Source organism: Petromyzon marinus, chromosome 52, assembly GCF_048934315.1.
Source record: "Petromyzon marinus isolate PM22_M1 ecotype Great Lakes invasive population chromosome 52, UKy_Petmar_22M1.pri1.0, whole genome shotgun sequence".
Classification (NCBI taxonomy): domain Eukaryota; kingdom Metazoa; phylum Chordata; class Hyperoartia; order Petromyzontiformes; family Petromyzontidae; genus Petromyzon; species Petromyzon marinus.
In genome coordinates, this window is record NC_133718.1 from 8,078,438 (window position 1) to 8,100,426 (window position 21,989).

The 21,989-nt window shown below is 42.0% G+C and overlaps 1 protein-coding gene and 2 non-coding genes across 8 annotated transcripts; all 3 read left to right on the top strand.

Annotated features, from left to right (window-relative positions):
- Positions 1-7: 7 nt before the first annotated feature.
- On the top strand, positions 8-18,412 carry DAZAP1 (DAZ associated protein 1). Of its 6 annotated transcripts, none has more exons than XM_032973785.2 (13): positions 8-138; positions 2,894-2,934; positions 3,544-3,710; positions 4,710-4,769; positions 5,634-5,747; positions 7,567-7,615; positions 10,534-10,616; positions 12,475-12,619; positions 12,921-12,950; positions 13,423-13,560; positions 16,173-16,358; positions 17,174-17,266; positions 17,945-18,412. In XM_032973785.2, exons 1-13 carry the CDS (start codon positions 98-100, stop codon positions 18,073-18,075), a joined length of 1,278 nt encoding a protein of 425 aa, XP_032829676.1. In that variant the 5' UTR covers positions 8-97; the 3' UTR covers positions 18,076-18,412. The 6 variants fall into 6 exon arrangements, with proteins under 6 accessions (XP_032829676.1, XP_032829679.1, XP_032829678.1 ...); XM_032973788.2 differs by having other exon boundaries at positions 16,173-16,268; XM_032973787.2 differs by having other exon boundaries at positions 13,486-13,560.
- On the top strand, positions 14,255-14,387 carry LOC116953670 (small nucleolar RNA SNORA13). Its single transcript, XR_004404618.1, has one exon. It is a non-coding gene; the product is annotated as a small nucleolar RNA SNORA13 (small nucleolar RNA).
- LOC116953671 (small nucleolar RNA SNORA13) lies at positions 16,662-16,791 on the top strand. Its single transcript, XR_004404619.1, has one exon. It is a non-coding gene; the product is annotated as a small nucleolar RNA SNORA13 (small nucleolar RNA).
- Positions 18,413-21,989: the final 3,577 nt, after the last annotated feature.

A 21,989-nucleotide genomic window follows, 5' to 3' on the forward strand; every position in this document is an offset into this window, starting at 1 on the left:
CGCGCGCCGTCCGTGGTGGAAGCGTGGGATCGCGTCGATACAGGCGTCGAAAAATCGCGCCGGCTTCGCGGCATCGCGGCCGCCCCCTCAGCGCGCCATGCACAGGACGATGGCTCACCAGGCGGGCGATGAGATCGGGTGAGCGGAGCGCGCTGCGAGAGTGTGGGGTAGAGTGAGAGCCTCAAAATGGCGGCGCGAAGGGGGGGTCCCCTCTCTCTGTCATCGGTGAGAGAGAGACTCCTCTCTCGGAGTCTCTCACCGATGAGTTGCGACTATCGCTGTTACTAATTACCGTTACTGACGGTGTTAAGTGCCGTCGTGTTGCGTTAGACCACTGCCGTGTTTTTACCCCTGTTGCTATTGTTAGCCGCCTGCCGTTGCTGCGACGGTCGCTCGACCGCGTTTTAAGAGTCTTGTTACCTGCGATAAATGCCCACAAAAAGTCACTTTTAGTTTGAGCAATCGTTTGTGGTAAGCTCGCTTCTCAAAAAAAATATCTCTGTGGGTCTCAACCTTATAAAATAAATAGTTGGTACTATGGGTTATTAATACTACCGTGGTTACTTTTTCTGTTAGCGTGTTATATTTACTGCTGCTGCCGGCGTTAGCTGCTATGGTGTTACGGCTGTCACTACCGTGTGCTTCTATCTCGTTAAGAGTATTTGGCTGCGATGCATTTCCACACGATAAGCCGCCTTGTTGAGCTATCATTAGTCGCCAGGTCGCTTCTGAAAAAGAGCTAAATAGCTCCGTGGGCCTTAACCTGGTAAAATAGTACTTTTACTGGGTTATTAATACCACCGTGTTAATATTTATGTTCGCGTGTTATTACTCACCGTGTTACTACAATATCGTATCGTGTTAATCATACTGCCTTGTGTAATTATTCCCCTTACTACGTATAACTTGGAGATTATAGTACACCTTAAGCAGTGTTTCCAGCTGCTTTGCGTTTTGGGCCCGTGGTCACGTAAACGTGATTTAAAAAAAAAAACAAGTTCGTAATTTGTATATTCGTCGTTCTTGCTAATACGTACGGGTTAATGACCACAACCACTGGCTAACATTCTTAATGCGCACCGACTGAAGGTTACGTCCGTTACACGATGCTTAAGGGATGGCTGTTCATAGTGGCATGTGTTGTGAAACGTTGTGCTCTTGGATGCGGGTGAAAAGAGGATCTAAAACAAGCCCTGTGACGATGCGAAACAACCCCTGAAAAAATACCCCTTGTGAGATGTCCTAAGGTCTCGGAAGTGTATATCTGCTGGTGACTAGGTTTTAGCCGTCCCTAAACCGGATCATACTAATTCATTTCCCCCCCCAACTATATAACAACTTTAATTGTTGATTAATCAAACATCTTAAAGACCATATTCTTCGGGGACGTACCTTGGCTGTGGGTTCAAGAAAAAAGTTTTAAGTTAAGCGAGCAACAAAAAGCGCGCGGTCTGCAGCGGTTACTAGATATCCACCGAGTACTCTAATCACGTTCTTGGCGAACACGAGTTCGACTTTTTATACATATGTATTTACGTATATTTTTTGGGGGGGGGTGTGTGGGGGACAATTGCAGATTTTGGGCGAGGGTTTTTTTGTTGTTGTCGCATAGCGCGGTCGTTCGCCGAGTGTGTGGGTGCTAACAAAAGCGAATAGACTCGCTAGCCCCCACCACGTGTCTCGCTTGGCGGGAAAACGGCGATGCCGTGGTTAGCGACTGCACGGGTCCCGTGCCACGAGGTCTCTGGGATAGACTCGACGAAATACGATTCATAAACCACGCCTCCTACCACTGTTTGGTATTCGCACCAAAAAAAATGTATACAAGATACGAGAGCTTACGTGTTGTGCGATGGCTTTTATTGATCCTGAACCAGACCGTGGCGACGATGAGAGCCGGGAATCCTTCCCATTCCCCCCCCCACCTCGAGTTGTGTTTCCACAAACAACCGCGGGGTGACCTCGTGGAGGTGTGGCGAGCGCGTTCTGAAAAGCCACCCGAACCTGTTTTTCTCTCTGTGCACTCACTTTTTTTCCTTCCACGGGGAATGGGGGGTACAGCTTTTATTTAAGCGTCACAGTTCGCGGGAGCATAGGCTCAAAACGGCCAAGTGCTGTAGTATAGATAAGAGTGTAACATTTCTCCACAATTTGAACGAGGTTCCTATGTGAGCTTGGGGCCAAAGCAAAATTAGACGATGGGAGGAGGGAAGAAGAACCAAAGTAGTTGGTGGAAGCGATGGTTTCCAGAGTGGGGCTTGCCCCTTTTTGGGGAGTTTTAACCGAGCCAGGCGAGGCCTTGCTTCACTGCCTCGCACTAATTCCTGCGGTTGTGGTTTGCTACAGTCGTTATCTGCACAGCAGTTAGATGGGCTTTGAACTGTTAGCGAGCTTCATTGCCCTTGAAGGAAAATAAACCAGTTGAGTGCTTTATTCCAGGTTTGTCAGAGTAATACGTGGTGGAGTGGAATTATTGGTATAAATAACCAGTGTGATGTGACAATATAGCCGGGCACACTTGAGTGTACGTTTAATTGGCCAGAATAATGTCAAGGCCTGTACATGAGGCGCCATGTGCTACTGGCTGCCATCATTGATTTATAAAAGCACATGAATGTAGTATTTGTTTAGCAAATGGTCCAGTGAAGTCTTATTTTTACACTGATAATATAGAACAATGAATCCAGCAGTGGCTAATGATGAATATTTTACTCGGACCGTGTTTGTGAACATAAGTTGAACGTGCGACATACACAGTGCAGATCTAATTGAGAGTTGTGTGTGGTCTGCAAAGACTTAAATATATACAATACATAACCTGCATACATGATGCAACCTACACGACTTGTTTTAATTGGATTTTTTAAAATGTTGTTTCTTTTTTTTACTGCAGGAAACTATTTGTTGGCGGTCTGGACTGGAACACCAGCCAAGGTGGGATTTTTTTTTACTTAAAAATAAGGCTCGGGCAGATATAATTGTATAGTATGACACACCGATGTGATTTGTAAACGGAAGTATGCTATCTAAATTCTTAATTCTCGCTGGAATGGTGGAAATAAGAGCACGATTGCTCAGACCGGTAACCATAAATATGCATTGTGAGTATTGCTTGTAAAGTTAAATGGTTTAATATTTCCGTGATTCAAGTATGCATGTCTTGTAGGTCATAGCATACACATATGATTCAATATTTGTATTGAATTTCCTCATAGATTGTGTACTCGTAACAATTGAGGCAGTAGAGTGTAATATATATTACTAATTAATTGCTTAACTGCTGCCCGAATCAGCTTTTTCTATTATGTAAATTGGAATGGGCCATGCAAGTGCAGACTACACAATATATAATATTGGGTTCAGAATGCTCAATATGGTCTAGTGGTAAACTCCTGTTATCTGTAAATTATTTGACATGCCCACAATCCCAAACAAGAGGAGTTATGCTAAAAAATACAAGTTCCATGACCCATTGTGAAGAGGTTATAGAAGTGCTACAATGTGTGTGGAGCGTCACCATGTTTTCGCTTGTCATTTCTACAGAGGGACTGCAAATATACTTCTCGCAATTTGGGGAGGTGATCGACTGCGTCATCATGAAGGACAAGGAAACGAATCAGTCCCGTGGTTTTGGCTTTGTCAAGTTCAAGGATCCCAACTGCATTGGCATGGTGCTGGCCAACAGACCTCACTGCCTCGATGGCCGTACGGTGGGTCTACTGGACTGCTCCTGTCCCCTCTACGCGTCATTCCAAAACACCACCTTTATTTTAGCTGAGATCTAAACCATTTTTCTATAACCTTCAACATTTATTGTCATGAAAAGTATTGTTTTTCGATGACGGGTACATTGTTGCTATGTACTACGAATCTAATTAAATGTGTGATCTATGTTACTAAATTGGGATTACAAATAGCAGTCGTCGCCCCCTCTTTGCTGTTTACATGGCTGGTCCTGAGTGACCTTGTGACCGCAGGGATATACGCCACTGCTCTGGAGTGCCCTTAAAATTGTTTGAGATGTGATTTATTGTAAAGCACTCATCAAATGACCTAGTGTATATGGTGCTGTAATCAACTATATTATACAGTAATTCCTCATTTAACATGGTTGATGCGTTTGTTAAAAGTATCGCGTTAAGCGAGGAATATCTAATGATTTCCATTTGCGCTATAAAATCATCCTGCAGTCATCCTACGGCAGGACAAATACCTCAGGAGGATGGTATGCCGTGCCCCAGAATTCCCCCATACTGCTCAGCCGCGCAGCTCCAAAAACTTTTTGGTCGTCGACCGAACGGAAGACCGTGTCTTTTTTAACAGGGCACATTCTGCGTTGGGTGAAAGTGTTCCCGAATAGAAGAACCGCGTGTGTTCACTCAAGGCGGAAACGCTTTGCGTGAACACACGTTTAGCGACCACATAACGTGTTTAGAATAAAGTCAATATTTCTTCATGACTGTATTTATTCCTCCCACCCAGCTTAAAATACGCTGCCAAGCTTAGTGTTCATTGGAGTGTGCTGTCTTTCTGACAGTTGTTTCTTCACCTGAGGAAGGCTACTTGTGTTGTGGCCGAAACGTCGTGAGAATTTTATTATGTTTTAATGTTATTATTTCGCTTCTACGTGACTTTACCGAAAGAACCAAGAAGATGAATCCCTGCAGTGACGAAAGCTTTAAATCGAAATGTATTTCTTTTTCTTACAGATTGACCCCAAGCCGTGTACACCTCGTTCCATGCAGACGCCCAAACAAAACCACCAGGAGGTAGGTCCCTTGCATGGCACTTTTCATGGCACTTACTGTGAATAGGAGTCCGCCCCTGTGCATTAAGCAAGTTTGTAGGTTTTTCCTGAGTAGTCTAAACTATATAGCGTCACTTACATTTGGCATACAGTACCTGATAAACGCAGCATAAATCAAATCCTGCTTTTATCCGAAATATGCATGGTGATCACATTGCTTATTTTTACAATACCTTTACACTGTTGTGAAACACTTTCTTGGCTTAACAGTTTAGATGTTTGTGACTGTTGATGAACATTGTTTACTGCATTTCTCAGCCCTTTATCTGACTAAGACTTCCGGTCATTGGATTCATAGCCTAGTATGCCATCCAATGCACCAGTTCACACTCTTTCCCTCCTTCCCCACAACAAAAATAAAATATAAATAATTTGACAATTCACATTACAGTGTACTTGTTCATCACACATTAAAGAACTTTGCGGTCGTTACGTAAAAAAAATTGCACGACAAATTTAACACAGTTACATTCTGAAGTGCCCTTCATGTGTAATTGTCACCACAGCAAGCTGCAAAATCATTGTCTTGGTGACAGAGCTGGCAAATACAATCGTACATCTAAATGTTTTTATGGTTTGTTAACAGACATTGGATTAAGCTGACTGCATGGTTGAAAAGCTCGTTCAATTTATATCCAGCCCTGAAGTCCAGTTAAGATAGCCATTACAATGAGTGAAGACTTTCAGTAGAGTTTTGCATTGGGATGTTTGGCCAATAAAAAATGTCATTGTAGCTTCTTAACGGGTGCAACCGAGTGCATTTTTACTTTGGCTGTGTGTTTTAGTTTCTATTAAAACGTGCCTATGTGGCTATGTGTATTTTCAGAGACCACCTCCTGCAAATCAAAATGTTATCAGATGTAAAAAGATTTTTGTCGGTGGAATTCCACACAACTGTGGAGACATGGAGCTCAGGGAATACTTCAAAAGATTTGGCATGGTGAGTTTAAGCGACACTTGCAGCCTATTTGTGTAATGCACACAAACTTGGTCCTGCCATAAAAAATATACGTCTTATATGTGCTACCCTCAAAGTAGCACATTAATACTTGTCACGTTTCCACCCTGACCCGGTCCCATCTTTGGTGTGCGTCACCTAAAAGCTGCAAACATAATTTCTATCGCAGCCATACCGTAATTTACCCATGGTACTTACCACACAATGAATCTTACCTCGGGTGAGAACGCTAGATACATTAGCACACTGCACTTAATTTGTTCTCTATCATTCAACCAAACAAATTCTATTCCTTTGCACTATTCTCATACAGTCGTTAAAATTACGTGAAATGCATTGTGTGGCTTGTTCATGCGATACATTAAGAATAGATGAGGTGTCTTTGGTAATCGATTGATTTATGAATAACTAGTTCATAAAGCCTGTCTATGGCAGGCATAAGTTTTCAATAAATAGAATGAACCTTTTTTTTATCTATAATCAGACACAACTCCATCGGAAACCACTCAATTTAAATATTCCGTTACTTATTAGGAAGAACAATAATTAAAGCGCTTCATACTGAGAAGCTCCTATGTTTTACCGTTTTTGAATTCAGATTTGAACATCATAAAATGTGTTTCTTTCGTTCAAAACCCCTTGAATCTAAAACATCTCAAGCAATAAAAGATAAAACTGGTTCTCGCTTAAATTTAATTTTCTGTTTAATGCTCTATCAAGCGGGAAAAAAACGCAATCATATTTTGAGTGGTTCCTGAATGACACGCAGCAAACATGTTTGTGGAGCACTTAAAATCTAGATTTGGGGGGCCTTAAAATAAAACAAATTTCAGATTTTTCCTGTCTGTGCTCTAAAAGCTACCTATGTACCAAATTTCAGCTTCCTAACTTGTCAGGAACTACCCTAGAGGCTTTTGAGACATACATACAGCTTAAGGTCTTTATATAGATTTATATTTTAAACATTGAGCATAAATACAATCATAAGGTGTCTTCAGCCATTAAAGGACTGAATTCATATGCAGTGCTTGGCTATCTGATTGGCCTTAAGGTATGTGTATTCAATGGCTGCCAATACAGGTATCCCTCGATTTACAAACGTTTAGTTTATGGCATTTCGCATTAACACATCACACATTATGGACACTTTTCCATGAACGAAATCGAATTTCCACGTAAACGAAGTTTCACATGGTACGCGCTATGAGATCAAACAAGAACCACCCGGGAGGTTGCGTGAGAGCACTGACCCGGGATGCCTACAAGGGTTGTGACATCTGGTTCTGTGAACTGTAAAAGGGTGAGACAAAAATGAGTAAGTATGATGGCAATGTGGCACAACTGATTAAACTGTTGTGTTTGTGTGTCATCACACAAACCTGGTTGATTTTCTTCAGGTCATCAAGAATGTTTTTATATTGGCATATTAAGACCTGTTAATGCACCTTAATATGTAGAATATCTCTTCAGGTGAATTCATGTACAGCAGGTTGCATATCAATATGCTTTTACAATGCCTTTTGTGTGTTATTTTAGTGGACAAGTGTAAAGTTGGATTGCATATTTTTTTATTAAAATATTTCACCTCCCCCTAAATTGTTATTGTAAAATTAAATGAAAAGAATGCAAGTAACTTTCTAAGCTATAATAACCATAGAGGTCGTGCAAGATTATTCAGGAAAAAACTATACCACACCATAACTCAACAATCGTCACTGGTTGTTCTGCTCATCACATTTAAGACTCATTTTGTGATATTGATCATACATTACAGTTGGGAGGTAATTTCACTGTTTTTCAGGTTACAGAAGTTGTAATGATATATGATCAACTGAAACAGAGGCCGAGAGGTAAGATCTTTGTTGTGCATCACAGACTGCATTAGGTCAGCAATGCATATGACAAGATGTCCATTTCAACGATTCAAATTGTAACTTGTAAATTTTTTGGTAGTCATAAATGAGCCATTGCATATATATACCCTTAAAAATATTTATCTTGTCATCTGCATTGCAATTCCTGTAGTTTATACATTAAGTACGATTATTGGCAATGGGTTGCTCACATAATCCATGCATCAATAAAGTGTCCATGTATAATATCGTGCAGAGTAGGGTATTTAAATATGAGAAGTTAAAATAATTTTATGGGATGGGTGGGGGGGATATGACTTGAGTCTCAAACTCAATCGCATTATGTGCAGGGTTTATGCAGGATGGCCAATTTGTATATCCAGTTTGAACATTGTATCTGTTTAAATTATACGTGTTTTATTTAGATTATCGTTTACACATGCATCAGTGTTCAGTGAAACAGGAATACTTAAGATGCGTTACGGCCCAGTGTTATGGGTTATGTTGAGCTGCCTCAATAGGAAAAGGACATTTTAAAAAAATAATTAGATTTACAATTTGTGCATTTAATCCCGGTCTATACATTTTAAAAAAGTTTTTGTCAAATCGATACCGTGACCGTTACCTTTAGACTCTACAATGTGCGTCCATTGATATTTAACACTTAATTTGAATATTCTTGGTTCTTTCAGTAAAGTCACGTAGAAGGGAAACAATAAAAATATAAAACAATAAAATTCTCACGACGTTTCTCGACTGCAACACAAGCAATCATCAGGTGTGAAAACCACAGCAAGAAAATTTGAATGTTAGTGCAATAATTACTCAACATTTGGAAATCCGCGTGTAACTTTAAGAACCAGGCTTGGGGTGCAGAGTTAGAAGCACTACTGTTGAGTGCTTGATGCTTTCATACTGGCCACAACATCCATGCTACACATTGCCGCCCCCATTGCCAGATCGTTTTAATTCAACTCATGTTCATTCTGAAACCCAATACAGTTCTGTAGCATCTTTCCATTTGGGCTATATACAGCATACACATTTAAAACTTGAATCTGCCCCAAGACTGCACACATTCTGTAAATTAAAGCCAACCAATGTCATTTCCTGGCTGCTTTTGTCTCTCGAATACTGATTTTTACACTGCATCAGTAATCATTGAAACGCCCACTGACAGGCACACATGTAAATAGAGTACGGGTATGTTATACATAATAATAGGTGCATGTTTGAACAATCGCAAAAAATACATTTATCTGTAAAATGTAGCCTATGTGCATGATAGTGTGCACTTTGGGTTTAGTGTCCATACAGACTGCACATGGCTCTTGTGTTCCACGGGGTGTTGCTTTCCTGGTGTATGATCCCCAAACACTTGGCTGAAATTTGAGTGTGCGAGATTTAAGTTCTGCAAGGGCCATTGACAAATGGGTTAGTGATTTGTCAACCCAGACCATTGTTACGTTTTGATGAAGTTGACGAAAGACAATTCGCCCCTTTGGAACTTTCACGGTATTAGTTAATAATGACGTTCAGATGTTAAATAATTATCGTGCACTTATTCAATGTAATTGAATTTGTTGAGAATATTTATTCCAAGTGAAATGATGTCCTTTTCCGAATATGTATTTTGATTAAATGAGTCGTGGCGTACAAGCCTTTAGACAGAATTTGACTTTTCATGCACAGTGGAGTCTGTTTAGTGTTGTTTCCTACGCTATTGTTAAAGTGTTAAGAATGTTTTAAAGCGGTACTTTTCAACCATTTTCATTTCACGTCACGCTCTCGAGCTTGCTCGATCCTTTTTTTGCGGCACACCAAACCAAAAGAAAAAAACGGTCCTGCTGATTATCTCAAACCCCCAACCACATGCCCCCCCCCCCCCCCCCCATTTCACGGTCTGGTCTCCCGCGTGCCTCTCTCTCCCCTGCTGGCTGGTAGCTGGGCTGCCAATCAGAGCATCTTCTGGTCGGTGAGCAGTGGGGAGCCTGGCCTGTGGGTTGGTGGGAAGGCAGGGGATCTTGAAGTTCTTTCCGTTCCAATTCGGTTCTCTTCGCATAGAATCCTTTTCTAATTCCGCGGCACACCTGGGACTTAATGTGCTTTGGCACACTAGTTGAGAAGCACTGTTTTAAAGTATAAGCTGTATTTATACAATTGGCGCTAGCTTTTTAAATAAATGGCAGCGGTGTCAATCACTACATTAAACAGATTCCACTGTAACTATATCAGAACTTATGATAAGTAATATTTTAATGTTGCCATAGTTTATAAGCCGTGTAAGTTTTAATTTATAGTCAATAGTTTGCTTAATGTTTATGATTTTGTATTGATGTGTGTTAATTATTTTTCTTTAGCCATTCCCCTGTAGGTGTCATTGTGGCTGTTACCTTACCGGTGTTGCAGATGAGTACAGGCTGTTTAGTGGACTGTTTGACCATTTTGCCATAAAAGATGCTGATTTCCTGGAATGCCACAAACTTGAGAATGCAATGGTGATCTTCATAGGCTGCATTTATGCTTCCACAAGTCGTCAGATTTTACCTCCACAACATTTTGGGGGAAAAGCATAGCTTGTGGCATTTCTAGCTGCGCATCAGTCGCCGCTCATAAATTTTGGTCAAGAAAGATGGGCCTTGGAAAAGTCTGTCTGAGCCTGTACTTGTTTGCAGCAGGCATCTGGAGCCTCTCCCTGCTGCCTGTGCTGAGTTGGCATGGAGAGCGCTTTCTGATGGTCTTTCTAACCCCCGTATCATAAGGATAAAGCTAAGTGTCTGCTGCGCCACTGAATGCCAAGCATGCCGTGGTGAGCCCGTGAGCGTGAAGAGGCTATACCTCCCCTAATGCTGTGCATCATCCTGTCTTGTGTTACTTCACCCTGCTTCCTTGAAACAATCTACACCGTGGGATAGGTTTTGGATTTATTTCTTTCGAAGACGAGCAATCTGTGGACCAGGCTGTCAACTTGCATTTTCACGACATCATGGGCAAAAAAGTGTGTAGTAGTAGTTTTATTTTTACTTAAGTTTTTGCTGGGGCTTAGCCTTTTTGTCATTCACAGTTTTTGTGTAAACCTTAGCACGTAATGTTCAAAGTAAAGACATTGTGCCCACAGCTGTAACATGCTGTGAAGGACATGAATGTTGAGTCCCAGTATTCCAGATCCTTCAGCAAAATAAAAAAAAGTAGCAAAAAATACTCGGCATAGCAAGCTTTTTCAATTTAAGTCGACTAGTTTAATTCCAGTCCCGATGTCGAAGCAACAAATAGCCCCTTGCCATAGCACTATATTGGAACGGAAATACATAAATCTGCCCCCCCTTTAGCATGTTTTATGGCATGTTCACATTCATATTTTCACCATACAATAGCCTTGTGGGTGGCTTGCCTCTTAATCAGTCTGCAGAAGTGAACGTCTCAGCTCTGCTTGTTCAACTGATCCCACTAAATTCTGATCAACACCGTTTAAGTTGATGGTGCCACAGGTGTCATGGCCCAACTCTCCTGCAATAACTGCCCTTGTTACCTGCTGTCCCTAACTAAGAAGTCACATAAAGAGCCAAAAGACATCTCGCATGGCAAACCATAGGCTTTTACAGGTTATATATGAATAGTCGTAAATTATGTATACCGTCAATACGTTTGTAATTATTTCTCTTTGCATGCAGTGCTCTTGGCTGCTTGTCTCATGGCTGCATGCAAGCTGTGGCCTGTGTGTTTTTGAAACACCTGAAAGTGTGTGCTTCTTTCACATTAGGTTATTCCCATTAACCACTCTCAAACAGGTTTTTTTTATTTCGCTATACACTCCCAACAGGGTTTGTTTTTTTAATTTGAGAGGCTACGTATTGCATTACTTGGTTACCTAACGGGATGTGTGCATGAACTATCCAGAGACGACAACGAAACACGCCGACGTGCTATAGCTGGGGGCTATTACATGGCAGACATACCTCCAGTGAACTCTTCATAACAACTTGAGTTACTTTCCCATTGATATTTAGCCCGTTAACGTTGCACATATATAAATGCGTAAACCTGGCAGATTTGATTTGGAGAAAAGGACACCAATGGTGTGGTCTGCAGGCTATTAAAAATCTACTGATTGTCGACGCAAGTGAAGGAAATGTTTTGGTTGGTTCTAGAGGGTAGAGCTCAGGTCAAGGTGGACCAAGGTACAAGCTATTTCCGTTGATATTACGTATTTCAAAATATTGCATTTGCTCTAGCCATGCAATCGTCGTTTAGCAATTGGTGTTCGTGTTTGCTGAAGGACCTGTTTTTACATAATTTCACATTGTCATTTGTTGTATGTTGATTATTTTACATGTTGGTTTCAGGTATGAGATATCTGGTGTATCTTGTTGTTTAAAAGAAACAAGGCTTTCATTTCTGTAACCGGTGTCACATTTGTGATGCAAAGTGAAAACAAGTTTATAGCTGCTCTCATACACTTGCAGAATTGCTTGATTCTTAGCAAGTTTGATATGTAAAACATTGAGATACTTGAGAGTTTACCATTGTCTTAAACATTGCCAATTCGTTTGCTGTGATAAAATCTAATTTATATTTGTCCATGCAAGACAGTAAAAAGCGAATTAAGCTTTCTTTTAAACAACAAAGTACAATACATTGTTGCTGGGTTTTTTAAAGAATATTATTGTAAGCGCGTTAGATTAAGCCGCCCCCTTCACGTGTTTTTTTTTAAATTAATGCTTTACTGAAGGGTAAGTCTTTTTAATTATCATTAGTAATAAGTTATTATAGTAGAATAGCTTTGTAAAAGTGATAAGTTGATTGCAGGTTGAATGGCTTGGCCGAGGGAGCTAATGAAGCTTGTGGTGTCGGTGTAGGTGGAGGTGAAGCGGGCCGAGCCTAGGGATGGCAAACCACAAACATCTGGTCAGTGGGGGAGCAGAAACATGCCCGCATCTAATGGCTGGGGTGGGCAACCCCCCTCTGCTCCCTGGCAGCAGCCTGGTGGCTATGCTGCACCAGGTAACGTGTTCACCCGATAATCCCCCCCCCCCGACACGGCTTGCAAATTTAATTGGGTGTGGGATGGCTGCGGTTGTCTTTGCTCGGGTAACAACGTTTAGATGACGGTATGTTATGCAAGTCGAAATTTTCTGGGCACGTTTGTCTTAAAAAAATATTTCACAATTGAACAGGCAAAATAAAGTAATCATTTCAGTGTTAATTGTGAAAAGGGGCAACCGTTAATAGATTGTCCTTTAAAGTTGAGTGTATATTTCAAAATTACACTAAGCTAATTGTTAACTTTTGTTTGTGTGCAAAGGAATGTGGATGGCATCTCCCCAACCTATGGGTGAGTCTCTTGATGTCCATGATAGATTCTATACATTATGTAATGCCAGGCACTTTGCTAAGCAGTTGCCTTGCCCATGCGTCTGCACCGCCTCTGAATTATGAGCGCTTGAATATGGACTTTTCCAAATGTTGACCCCATATATGCTAAGCTCAGGGTGCACAAGTGTTATCTCGGTGACCTTGGGCCATAAACTTAGTCGGCTCAGCTCTGGATTGTCCTCTATAATGTGGCTGAGCTCAGGCTTGAGTGGTGCATCCATGGAATGACCTTGGGCTCAACTCATGAATATCCTGAGCATGGCTAATGACCATGCTCAGATCTAGCTCAAAAGTTAAAGCATTGCTTTGAACCCGCTCACTCGGAGCCAGAGCTGGGCCGTGACTAAAAATATGGACCTAAGTGTTCATTTGTATACGTGCTGCACTTATTCTGGCCTAATGCACACGGCCCTTTCCGATTGCTGTTGCAGGAGGGTTTGCTGCTGGACGAGGAGCGCCTGCCACCTTTAACCTGTACCCTGCCCCTCCCCCAGCTCCAGCCAGTTACAACCCCCCACCCCAATCGCAGGCCTTTGGGCAGGGGGCGTACTCGCAAGCGCCACAGTACGGTGCGTACCACCATCGTCCGGCACTCACAAATTCACTCCAGTCAACTCGTTCACTCACAGTTGCCTCATCGCTCGGATCTGCCAAATTAACCGTTTGATCTCATGCTGTCTACCATACTGCATGTCACCAACTCGCTCACACTTCCTCTGACTGCGATTGCAGGTCAAACCTTTATTTCTCATTCCCTCGTATTCTGCGACTTATTACCTTGCCCAATTCAAATAATGTGTTGACGCTCTTCTATTAAGGCTTCGTGATAGTGCTGTTTGGTGCTGGCCACTTGACGTAACAAAAAAAATATCAAAATCTGCCCACCGTGTTCAACGTGGCTGTGTTTCAGCTTTACAGAATGCTGCTTTGTGACACTTAAATGGAATTTGTGTTCTCTAAATTATTTGAGGCACCATTTTACGTATTTTAAAGCAAAAAACTGGGGGGCGTGCATCTTATCCTGGTAGGTGTATATGTGACCAGATTTTTTTAAATGACTTGACACAGCCAAGGTTTGGAGTACATGTTTCTCACGCATCTTTATCTTATAAAGAACACAATAATTACCTTTTGAAAGTCGCTGGATTTTCATGTTGCACTTGGCATACATTCTGCAATTGAGCTGTGGTGAATTTCAACAATTGGTGTGAATCATTTGCACCGATATCCCACAACATGTTAATGATGTAGGTACGATCTATTTGCCTTTGTGTTGCCTGTTCATTTGTCCTGTAGTGAATGGAGTGTCAAAAAAGGCAAACACTAAATCTTGCAATGGAATATATTTTGCAGTTCAGCACTTTGTTTTGAACTCTTGATTTCAGCAAGAACAACTTACACACAGGCAGTACCCGATAAATTTCTGTAACCCGAATTTTCCGTATGTCGGAAACTGAACAATTTTCCCCCCAAATTAAGATAAAATCCTATATTCGGAAATAGTTGTGCCTCCTCTACCCTACCGATTTATCTCTGCTGTATAGTGCTGCCATCCGTTTTCTATCGGTATCGTATCACTACATATACGCTCTGCACTTCCTATGATTATATAATTTGATCGAATATCTACCCCAACACTACCCATGATTAAACTAATGGAACATACTGTACTGTGTCCAATTGTTTATGAATACTACGAAGCATAGAAAACAAACAATTATGTAATGCTACAAAAGGAAGAGAGACGATGTGGCACGTGGGTACAGTATACTCACGGTAACAATGTAACGGAGTGACTCAAGAGTAATATACCTAAGCAGATGCTCATGTCCAAATTGTATCTTTGTTATAATGAATTAATCTTGTTTACAATCAGCCAAATTATTTTGCTTCCTGAAACTAGATTTTGATACCAACTGCGTTTTGTTTACCTGTATAGTAAAACCTTGGATTGCGAGTAACTTGGTCTGCGAGTGTTTTGCAAGACGAGCAAATTTTTTAAATAAATATTAATTTGATAAACGAGTGAGGTCTTGCAATACGAGCAGTACGTATACACTTTGTCTGCCGAGCGTCACGTGATCACAACTGATATACGAGTGCTTTGGATTACAAACACGTTTCCGGAACGAATTATGCTCACAATCCAAGGTTTTACTGTAATTAGCGTTGTCTTTATGTAAATATTGAGCTGTAATAGGCAGTGCATCATTCTGTGATGACTTTGTGTTCTGACATTGTCGCTGACAATGGTAACCCTGACCATTCTGGATTTTTAGTCCGAGAATCCAGTTAACGTCATTTAAAATTATTAATTTGGACTCCATGTCCATTTTTTCATAGAGCTTATTTTGGAAAATGTGTTTTGTCCCTGTTGGCTGTGAACTCTTATAGACCCCTCTCATGCCAAGATGAAAATTAAGCCTCATCTCTAGTTCTTTTGTTTGCATTGAAATCTCTATTAAGATGATGTAGTGTGTTTTGGCCCTCAGAATTAGGCCAATTCTTACAGTGTAGGGCATAATAACCTCTAAATTATAAAGCGCCTTTCATATTGAAGCGTGTTACAGTGCTGTACGTAAAAATAAAGCTCCGCACAAATATTGATAAAATGATCAGCAAAATAGCTGATAAAAATATCAATGACAAATTACCTTTTAACCTGAAGTGGTTTGAGAACCTTAATTTCAGTCCAAAAATTCTGCTCGTTCATAGTTAATATCATCTACGGTAGAAAATATTTCCACTAATTACATGTTATGGAGTTCTCTCCTTTTCACCTGCCCCAGGTCCAACTATGTCCCAAGTGTATGTCCCCCAGTTGTCTCCTGTTCAACAAGGTTTGATTCACCGGACTAGAGTGACTTTGAGGTCCATGATTTTTAGGCCTTTGATCTTCATCGCCACACCGGGGTCTACCCTGGTGGTAAATGTAGCACACTTTTTCAACTCTTGAGAATTTTTACTGGTTGTGGGTGTGTGCCTATCCTGGCACAGGCTCCGTTGGTGACATCACCATCACTTAATAGCGAATGATGGGTATTGGTAATTGGGTGCCAATCCAGTATAGTTACTCAGCTCCTCAAACTTCGTAAGGTTTTGTCACCATGTGCCTATCCACGAAGAGAATGTGCCATATCACCTGCTGTTACAATGTCGTATTCTATTGTGTGATTTGCAGGCCTCCCAGCTGGGTTCCCCGGCTACCCGCAGCCCGCCCAGCCAGATCAGTTTGGGCCTCCGGCTGTTCCGCCCCAAGCTACCGGCCCACAGCATGGTCAGCTGGGCTTCCCTGCCCCCCAGAGCCAAAATCCCAACGCAGACATTGTAAAGCCCCCTAGCGACTACCCCACCTTCAGCCAGTTTGGTGAGTTAATTGCCACAACCCACAAAGCACTTGTGGTTGAGATTCTCAGTAGGGCCCCACGAATTGGAAAAAAAAGAAACGACGCATCCATTCCTGTGTAACGTGACTTGTGAAAACCACGTAGAGCGGACGCCAATGTGGTGTTTCACCCACGTGCCAGGATGTGCTGTTGCGAATTTACATTTCCAAAGTATTAATGTGCAGTTGATACATTATGCTGCAGTAGTGAACTATATTCAGCGTATTTATTCGAAGGTGGGGGGGGAAATATTTTAACCTGTGTGCAACAATTTTGTTGTGCTCTGCCCTTGTGTTACCCATTTATTTACTTGTTAATAAATGAGGCGTCAAACAGGGCAAATATTATATTCTTGGGCTTATGGTGTTTGGGTTGTGAAGCACCCACATACAAAGTAGCCGCAAGAGTACATTTCATTTTTACACAAGTATATATTTTGAAGCTAGTATTGCATTGTGGAAACTCGCTTAAATATTAAATCATGCGTTGTGTACAATGGACAACTTGTGTCTGACAGATGCACGCAAAGCAAAAAGTCCATGAGAATGGAGTACAATCTGTGCACACAGGATGGAAACCTATTTTCTGTACTTGCCATTTAATGGTCGATTTGAGGTGATGCAGGTTGGATGTCTTGTACATGACGATAATCTGCTTGCCTATAGTGCTGGATTGGTAAGCACGGTTGGCTACGTCCGGTGTGAAAGAAGGTCAAATATACACGTGCGCACACCTTTTTGAGAAAGCATTGGAATTGTGAAGTGATTTTGGTGGTACATGCTGTGTGTTTGGCCAGGTATGGGTAACTATCCACAGGACCCATCAGGATATGGCCCCACGCGTCCCACCCAAGCCTACAGCCAAAACGAGCAGAGTTTTGGTCCCACAGGTAAAATTCTTGTAAAATGTGCCCCTGTTTTATACAAATGGCTTATATACTGGCTACACGTTAGTTTTTAATCTTTTGTTTAAACTCATGCCTTTGAGCTTGCTTACATCGCTTCAAAGTGTGCAGCTTTCCATTTTTTTCCCGATAACAGTTCACGATGAAGAGTAAAGGGGGTTGCTGTTTGATGCCGCCCATGCTTTGTGTTGTGTTTCGACACTTGCTGTGCTTTTCCCGACCTTTATGAAGCACTCCCCTGCCTTTTGAAATGAAATTCCATTGGGTACGCAACATTTCCATGGAAATAAATCATCTCAAGATTATAATTTAAGATTAATCGAACATCGGATCAACTATTGCTAAAATCACCAAATACACAAGATGTTGAAATTGTTACTGCCTTTTTTGTTTTGGGAACATTAAAATAAAAATCAACCCTTCCCCCCCCCCCCCCACCACTAGGCAACAGGATGATTTGTATCAGGCCTGTGTTCACATTGGTGGCATAGCAAAGTGAACAGCAGGTGTATTCGGCTTCGCCTCGTGAAGCTGGTTCACATGCTGTCCTACATTTACGCTTGTTAAACGTAGCCCTTACCCGCGTGCCGTTTCTATTTTGCCACATACCCTTAATTGCCGAACCTGCCTTTTTTTTGTGCGTGTGTGGATGGTTGCGTCTAGGTTACGGACAGGAGCCAAACAATTACAGTCAGGCACAGGGCTTTTCTGATCCCAACCAGCAGGCACAAGGCCTGGTAGCCGGTGGCTACGGACGAGGCCAGAGCCACCCGTTCCACCCGTACCGCCGCTGAACACCACCTCCCCCCCAACAAACAGTGCTTCACCCCCAAACACCAAAGCTGTCTGTCTTGGGTGTTCCTCAGTTTTCTCGACTTGCGACAATCACTTTCTCTGGTTTATGACGGCGGAGGTCTGCCGCATCTATTTTTTGAAATGACATTCCTCTACACTCTGGGAAAGAAACTGCAAGACTTTCCTCCCTTGTACTCTACCCTCCTTTTTGCGGTAAATTTAAAAGAACTGTGCAATTGTAATAGAAAATAAAATTTTACTAGTTGCAAACAGATCTGGTTTATATTTAGTGTGTAATGCCTTTGTTTCAATAAAAGTAAAACATTTTTACTGTGACTGCGTGTTTCATTATACATTTCTTTTGTCAGGGGTGGGTGGTGGTACTGTTGCAACTTCTGCGAGCATCATACTTAAAAAAAATACTTATTGAATGCTTATATTCAATTAAAAAAATAAGATGGTTATCACGAAACTTCACCTTTTGCGATCGATTCTCCGTTTTGCCAAGCCGTGACAATGCTACTCAACTGGTATCTGGATTTTCCGCCCTATATTTCTCACCGATTGCCTTCTAGGCTACACACCTCCTTGGCATGCACAACTTGCCACAACACCCCACAGCGAATGCAGTACAGCCCAACTCGGCACTATCCACACTGACCATCGGCAAATCATGTCAATTGCAACCGTCAAGTTGGCTCGACTGGCTAAGGAAGAGTGGATTCCCGTATCCCCTATTGGGGTTCGTCATTTTGTTATATGCGTTTCATGAAATCGCTTAGGTGTTCACTATTTGCCTTAATGCATTCGGAGAGTGATGTCAATTACAACTTACCCACTCGTCACACCACGCCAAATACCGCACTCTCGCTGAACCACTGCACACGCATCACTTAATGCTTTTAAATAAACTTCATTAAACGTCGATTTAAAGCATTCGTGAGTTGCAAGGAGTCATCTTCTTTGGTTCTTTCGGTAAAGTCACAGAATGAGAATATAATAAAAATCTCACGACGTTTAGGCCACAACACAAGTGGCCTTCATCAGGTGAAGGCCACTTGTGTTGTGGCCGAAATGTGATAATTTTATTGTGTTATTTTATTCTCATTCTACGTGACTACCGAAAGAACCAAAGAAGATTCATTTAACGTGTTTCTGTATGTGTAGGTGGGTAAATACAAACTGGTGGCTAATGCATTTTGAGAAAACGTTAGCACCAATCCATTGTTTTGAGCGAAAGAAGTGAACTGTCCGCACATGAACTGGGTTTTATAATAACCGCCGCTCGTCAAAGTGGCGGTAACGTCACCACGAGGATTGTGCCAAGCTGGGCGCAGTTTGGGGCCACGTCGAGTGTCGAAGGCTCGCAGTTGACTGCCTGGGGCCTAAAACAAATGGCCATGGTTTATGAAAAAAAAAGTCAACAATATATCTTTAATATTTATATTGCAAGGATAGGCACAGTGTATGTATAAAGAGGCAGAGTGGTGTAAATTTCAATATTTTGTTCATAAGGTGAGAGAAATGAACATTCAACTGTGGAAAGTTATCACGAAAGGCCTACGAAACAAGTGCCTCGACCCTACAAGAACCTTAATGCGGCCCTGCCTAGGCGTTATGGGTTGACTGAGATAACTGCCAGATGCATCACCTGTGCTGCCCGCTGTTACAAACACTCTGAACCACGGGCATAGCCATCAATTTACAATTTAGGTGGAGGGATGGGGGGGGGCGAAATGGATTTGCAATAGGGCGGAGGGCATGCAGCGGATGTTTAGGTGAAGCACTTTATCTGACGTCAAAATAAGTCCAGAATATGACAACCACAAGGCACACATTGTTCTGACATTTAGCGAATTTCTGCCCGTGGAGGCTGAGCAATGTGGTTTGCTCCCCCTGGTGAGTGACAGTGAGTCACGTGCCATTGACGATTACGTTTGCGGGCCGCACTTTTTCTTCATTGGCAAAATTGTCACATTGATAAGGAAGAACAATCAGAATATGGCAGCAAGATGTAACCACTGGGACATGGAGCAAATCGTTTTATACATATAAACATTACAGTTATCTAATCGTTGCAAAGGTGGAGATAAAACGGCCCTTTTTGTATAATTTTTTGTAGCATTCTGAGAATGTTGCAGTCGCATAGCCGCGACACTGAACATTCAGCCTCAGTTGTAGCGACATCTCCGTAGAGGGCCCATGCTGTGCCCTTAACCCGTCTCTCAGGTCCGGTGGTCAAAATCCTAGACGTGAATTGTACGGAGCAAACGTGTGTAGGTAATCCACAGATTACCATCAGGTCAGTGCCGGATTAAGCTAGTGCGGGGCCTGTAGCATATGTTATAAAGGGGCCCTAAATAAAATAAAAAAACACGTAAATATTAAAACATTTTTTTTGCTTTCATAGTAAAGCAATTGTATTTTTTTCTTTGCTATACAGCCAGATAATACGACAAATCGCTAACCTTAAACACCCAGCCGTTCATAAAAGTTGAAGGCAGTATAGTACTATAGTAATAGAGCAAGTGCAAAATCACTGAACCGGAATTTGCACTCGTTGAGGAGGCCGCTCTCCTTTTCTACAGTCACATGCTAATATCTCACATTAACACCATGCTAATTTCTCACATTAACATTATGCTAATCCCTCACATTAACATAGCCACTTCCGTGCCCTCGTTTAGGAGGCCCCTCTCCTATCTGACAGTTACATGCTAATGTCTCACATTAACATCACTAACCCCGGCCACTGCTTTATAACCCTTGAGCTACACCCATTTCAAACCTTTTAAAACAGTCTGCCTCAGCAGCAGACCATGCTTTCCCACCTGATGATGGACGCTTGTGTTGCGCCCGAAACGTCGGAATTTATTTTATTTTATACCTACGTGACTTTACCGAAAGAACCAAAGGTTACGGAATTGATAGCTTGAAAGCATTTAGCGCGGGGCCCCTTGAAAGTGGCACCACTACTATATGGTGGCACTGTTGTGGTTCACAGTGGCTAATTCCCGTGTGTAGGTGTGTGGCCGGCCGATACTTGGAGGACCACACACACAAGTCGGGGGATTTATTGGTACAACGAGGCCCACGGCGCAGTTTCTGGCTTGCCTTCGGCGAACGATCACGCATCCACGTGCGAATTCGTTCATTCAATAATTTGTTCACGAGTAACAGAAGCAGCAGGGGTTGCTCGCAGTGGGAAGGTTGCGAATCCAAATGCCGCTTGGGGGCATTGACCCAACCCATCAGCCTTCCTTGGTCGATGTAAAATTGGGGCTACCACTTTGTGGGGAAGCCAACAGTGGTTGTGCTATGGATAGACTCGACCCCGCCATATTAATGTGGAATTTCCCACCACCGGCTCCGCAGCGCTGTAAACAGAGGATAAGCGTCAATGTTTATTTAAGCAAGGAACGACTTTTACTTTTTTCTAACTTATATTTAAATGATGATCATATTATTATTGGGCCTTTAGCTGCTTGGCCTCAATGTCCCTGGTTACACAATTCAATCGAATGCATTGTCTGTTGAACTTCTTTCGCACCGTACGTAGCCATCCATACTAACCGGAAGTGCATTAATCACATGAATAGCGATTAATGGAAGCATGAATCCATTTGCTATTTAAACGATTTTGTTTTACCAGCTTCTGCCCACTGAGCTATTAGCTATTTTTTCAGAAGCGACCTGGCCACAAATGATAGCCCAACGAAGTGGCTTATTTATCATCACGTGGAAATGTAATTCGTGCAGTTGATTTGGCGTTTTGTCGTTAAAAAACCGCACGTCGTGAGCAGCTCTTCGTGAATTTACATTTCTCAGCATTGCATGTAAATTTATATTGTGCTCAGCTGTTACATTAACTCTACTTTTATCAGACGCGTCAAAGTGTTTGCGCTTTGCCATC

Coding starts and splice junctions, on each gene's coding strand:
- DAZAP1 (XM_032973785.2), top strand. CDS start 98: ATGCACAGGACGATGGCTCACCAGGCGGGCGATGAGATCGG. Junction 2,935..3,543: donor GGACTGGAACACCAGCCAAG/GTGGGATTTTTT, acceptor TCATTTCTACAG/AGGGACTGCAAATATACTTC. Junction 3,711..4,709: donor ACTGCCTCGATGGCCGTACG/GTGGGTCTACTG, acceptor TTTTTCTTACAG/ATTGACCCCAAGCCGTGTAC.